The 4,158-nt window shown below is 32.4% G+C and overlaps 1 protein-coding gene across 1 annotated transcript; it reads left to right on the top strand.

Moving 5' to 3' along the window:
• The first annotated feature begins 2,139 nt into the window (after positions 1 to 2,139).
• On the top strand, positions 2,140 to 3,933 carry LOC139901402 (mannitol dehydrogenase-like). Its single transcript, XM_071884121.1, has 4 exons — positions 2,140 to 2,329; positions 2,422 to 3,049; positions 3,238 to 3,391; positions 3,517 to 3,933. Exons 1-4 carry the CDS (start codon positions 2,232 to 2,234, stop codon positions 3,717 to 3,719), a joined length of 1,083 nt encoding a protein of 360 aa, XP_071740222.1. The 5' UTR covers positions 2,140 to 2,231; the 3' UTR covers positions 3,720 to 3,933.
• The last annotated feature ends 225 nt before the right edge of the window (positions 3,934 to 4,158 follow it).

The raw sequence follows: 4,158 nt of genomic DNA, 5'->3' as shown, positions 1-4,158 counted from the left end.
TTAATATAAATTTTTATTATTAATAAATGACTTATATTATTTTCTCTAAAAAAATCTGATAAATATATTTAAATATATAAAACGATTATTTAAATTTCATATTGAACATGTATGGACCTTGTAAATCATTTTGGGTCAAATCGACTTTTGTTGACTTTTACATATCGATCTCGAGCATTAGGATTGTGATACACTACGACATGACCTAAATTGTTAGACAGTATATATATATATATATATATATATATATATATATATATATATATATATATATATGTTCATGAATCCAAGGCCAACCTTGCACTTGTTCAATGACGCCATATGTATTTTTACTACGAAATACAGTATTGTGAGTTTCATTACTCCCTTTTTAAATGCTTTTGAGACTGAGAATACATGCACTTTTATAAATGTATGACGAAATAGACACAAGTAATCGAAACTACATTCTATGGTTGAATTGTTATACCGGATATCGCCCTTGTTGAACTTGGTAGCCTAAGAATTGGTGTTTATTATAATTGCCACAAATTGACGCGAATCCTAAAGATAGATCTATGGGCCTTGACAAGCCCCAGTCAGAGAATTTGAACTGCTTTAGTACTTCGATGTTTATATGTTTGGGGATATTCTAGATGCATTTTGTTAATGTCGGTTACCAGGTGTTCAATCCATATGAATGAATTTTAAACACTTACGAGTGTATGATTATTGATTAAATAAAATCTTGTGGTCTATTAAAATTATGGAAATGATTGATTACGATAAACTAATGAACTCACCAACCTTTTGGTTGACACTTGAAAGCATGTTTATTCTCAGGTTTGAAAGAAATCTTCTGCTGTGCATTTGCTCATTTTAGAGATATTACTTGGAGTCATTCATGACATATTTCAAAAGACGTTGCATTCAAGTCATTGAGTTCAATAAAGATTATTACTAAAGTAAATGACAGATTAGGTCATTTATAGTTTGGATGTTATGGAATGGTATGCATGCCTGTCAACTTTCGATGAAATGAAAGTCTGTCTTTTAAAAATGAATGCAATGTTTGTAAAATTTATCATATATAGGTCAAATATCTCGCGATGTAACCATATGTTATTGTATTCGTTCTTATGGATTTGGACGGGTCGTCTCAAAGTGGTTGCAGATTCATGTTGATGGCATTAAAGTTGTTGCAGATTCATGTTGATGAAGATGAAGAATCGTGGAATGACAACTAAGCTCCAACTCAGATGACATGTCATCAACCATTTGGGTTGACGGTTAAAAAAAGAATTTTGTTTATATTAGCACATTTTTTACAAGTTTGTAGGTCACAGTAGGATACAAATAGGTTTATGGGCGACATGGGTACATTTGTGTAAGTATATAGCCAATTTGTGGCTTTAATCCAAAATAAATATGTAAAGTTCTTTTATACCAAAATATGTATGTAAGACAAAAAAAAAATAAGTAAAAGTAAGTGATAAAACTGAAAAATAAATAAAAGTATATTGTAATAATGATATTTTTTAAACTGTTTATTTTCTATTTGGTGACAATAAATATGTGATGAAGGGAGTATTAATTAATTAATTTACAAATCGTTTTAACGAATATATTTAAGCTCGAGATAATGAGTTTGAGTTTATTTATTAAAATGACCATCAAACTATCCTTAAATCGGAAACGAATCATTTAAATTTAACTCTAGCTTAACTCATTTTGCGTTCCTAAAAGTATTATATCATATAATTTTTCATTTAAAAAGTTAAATGTATAATCTGGACTAGATAAATAATTATTCAAGTTGGTATTGGTTGACCATCTATTAGATGGAGACGAGTCGAAAGGAAAGGTTCAATGTAATACGATTTCAACGACCAAAAGAGATTAAAAAATAAAAAACCCTGTTTTTTAACCCGGCATATATATTTCAATGTGGACGGGCCCAATATTTGGATAATAAAGTCATTTAAGATTTACTATATATTCTTAAAAAATGTCAAGAGTCAACAAAGATGGCACGACTTTGAATTTTTGAATTTTAGTACGGAGTATTATATTAAGTAGGGACCATCACCCCTATGCAATCGCTTACGTGGGCTGGATCTAAGTTTTTATATTTATAAATAGCAGAGCCATAAGCCTCATTTCATTCATCAAATTAACACGTCATCGATTCGATAACAACATTTTTTTTACTAATCAAATTCAAATTAATTAAGTCTTCAATACTGTTCTAAATGGCAAAATCACATGAAACAGAGCATCCAATCAAGGCATATGGTTATGCTGCCCGTGACAATTCCGGAACACTTGCTCCATTCAACTTCTCCAGAAGGTATAGTTTTCTTAAATTTATGTATACTTTTTATTCCGTATTAATTATGGAAATGAAATTACGATGATTGATTATTTATGATTATGATATAGGGCTACCGGAGAGAAAGATGTACGATTCAAAGTATTGTACTGCGGAATCTGCCATACGGATCTTCACCATATCAAGAACGAAATGGGCATGACCCAGTACCCGATTGTCCCTGGGCATGAGATTGTGGGTGTGGTTACAGAAGTTGGCACCAAAGTTGAAAAGTTTAAGGTTGGCGACAAAGTTGGTGTTGGGTGCTTGGTGGGTTCATGCGGATCATGTGGAGGTTGTGTCTATGATAGCGAAAACTTTTGCCCTGCGGCTGTTCTCACTTACGGTGCTCCCGATGCCGATGGCACCATCACATACGGTGGATATTCTGATCACATGATTTCAAACGAGAAATTTGTCCTCCGTTGGCCTGAAAATTTGCCACTTGATTCTGGTGCCCCGTTGTTATGTGCCGGGATCACAACTTACAGTCCCTTAAGATTCCATGGTCTTGACAAGCCTGGTATGAAAGTCGGTGTGGTTGGTCTTGGTGGGCTCGGTCATGTTGCTGTGAAGATGGCTAAGGCTTTCGGTGCGGAAGTTACCGTTTTTAGCACATCTATGTCTAAGAAGGAAGAAGCACTTGAAGTACTTAAAGCCGATCACTTTATTAACAGCAAGGACCAACAACAAATGCAGGTAAGTAATATATATATATATATATATATATATATATATATATATATATATATATATATATATATATATATATATATATATATATATATATATATATATTTAAGTTGTTATTTTCTATATGTTGGGGATTGAATCTTGAGTACTTAGAGCGGTAAGTGTTAAATCCTTTTAATTGGTATGTTATACAGGCTGCTATGTGGTCGCTCGATGGTATCATCGATACCGTGTCTTCAAACCATCCGATTGCGCCGTTGATTGCTGCACTAAAACCACATGGAAAACTCATTATTCATGGTGTACCAGAGAAGCCATTGGAGATACCAGCATTTTCTTTGCTTACAGGTAATTCATCAATAGCAACTTTGACCCGTGATATGTTTTGCATATCGTAATATTAACTTTTTTGAACCCAGAACTATGAAATTAATGTTGAATTAATACATAAATGGGGTGGTGTGTATTGACAGGGAATAAGGTAGTTGCTGGAAGTATGATTGGAGGACTTAAAGAGACTCAAGAGATGCTTGACTTTGCAGCAGAGCATGGCATAACTGCAAATATAGAGCTTATTCCCATCGACTACGTCAACACTGCGATGGAGAGGCTTGCAAAGGCTGATGTGAGATACCGTTTTGTGATCGACGTGGCCAATTCTCTCAAACATGAATAGATTTTATCCTTGATGAGCTCTTGATTGATGAATGTTCTGTTTCTTTTCGTCGTTTTATCATTATATATGTACTTTTGTGCAAGTATTGTTTATGAAGAGTGAGGATCTTTTACCGATAAGTTGTATGCACTTGTTTTTTTTTGTTTTTTTTCTTTTTTGTTATCTTGAATAAAAGTTATTAATTATTAATTATTGAAGTATATTATTAGTAGTATATCAAAGCGACGATTTCATCCACTAGAGAACTATATAGAATACTTGTTTTAAAATGCATTATAATTTCTATATTGTCAAAAGTTGCATCTTTTCATCCCGTTCTAATTTAATAGTTCATCTTTTCATTTTAAAATGTGTCAAATTAATAATTTACTTTTATAAATAGTTAAGAAAAATGAGATAAAGTTTTTTACTCCATCCGTCCCAATTTAATAGTCTACCG

Source organism: Rutidosis leptorrhynchoides, chromosome 3 (assembly GCF_046630445.1).
Source record: "Rutidosis leptorrhynchoides isolate AG116_Rl617_1_P2 chromosome 3, CSIRO_AGI_Rlap_v1, whole genome shotgun sequence".
In the NCBI taxonomy this organism is placed as follows: Eukaryota; Viridiplantae; Streptophyta; class Magnoliopsida; order Asterales; family Asteraceae; genus Rutidosis; species Rutidosis leptorrhynchoides.
The sequence above is the reverse complement of the archived record's forward strand: the minus strand, read 5'-3'. Positions and strand labels throughout refer to the sequence as shown.

Coding starts and splice junctions, on each gene's coding strand:
- LOC139901402 (XM_071884121.1), top strand. CDS start 2,232: ATGGCAAAATCACATGAAACAGAGCATCCAATCAAGGCATATGGTTAT. Junction 2,330..2,421: donor CCATTCAACTTCTCCAGAAG/GTATAGTTTTCT, acceptor ATTATGATATAG/GGCTACCGGAGAGAAAGATG. Junction 3,392..3,516: donor AGCATTTTCTTTGCTTACAG/GTAATTCATCAA, acceptor GTGTATTGACAG/GGAATAAGGTAGTTGCTGGA.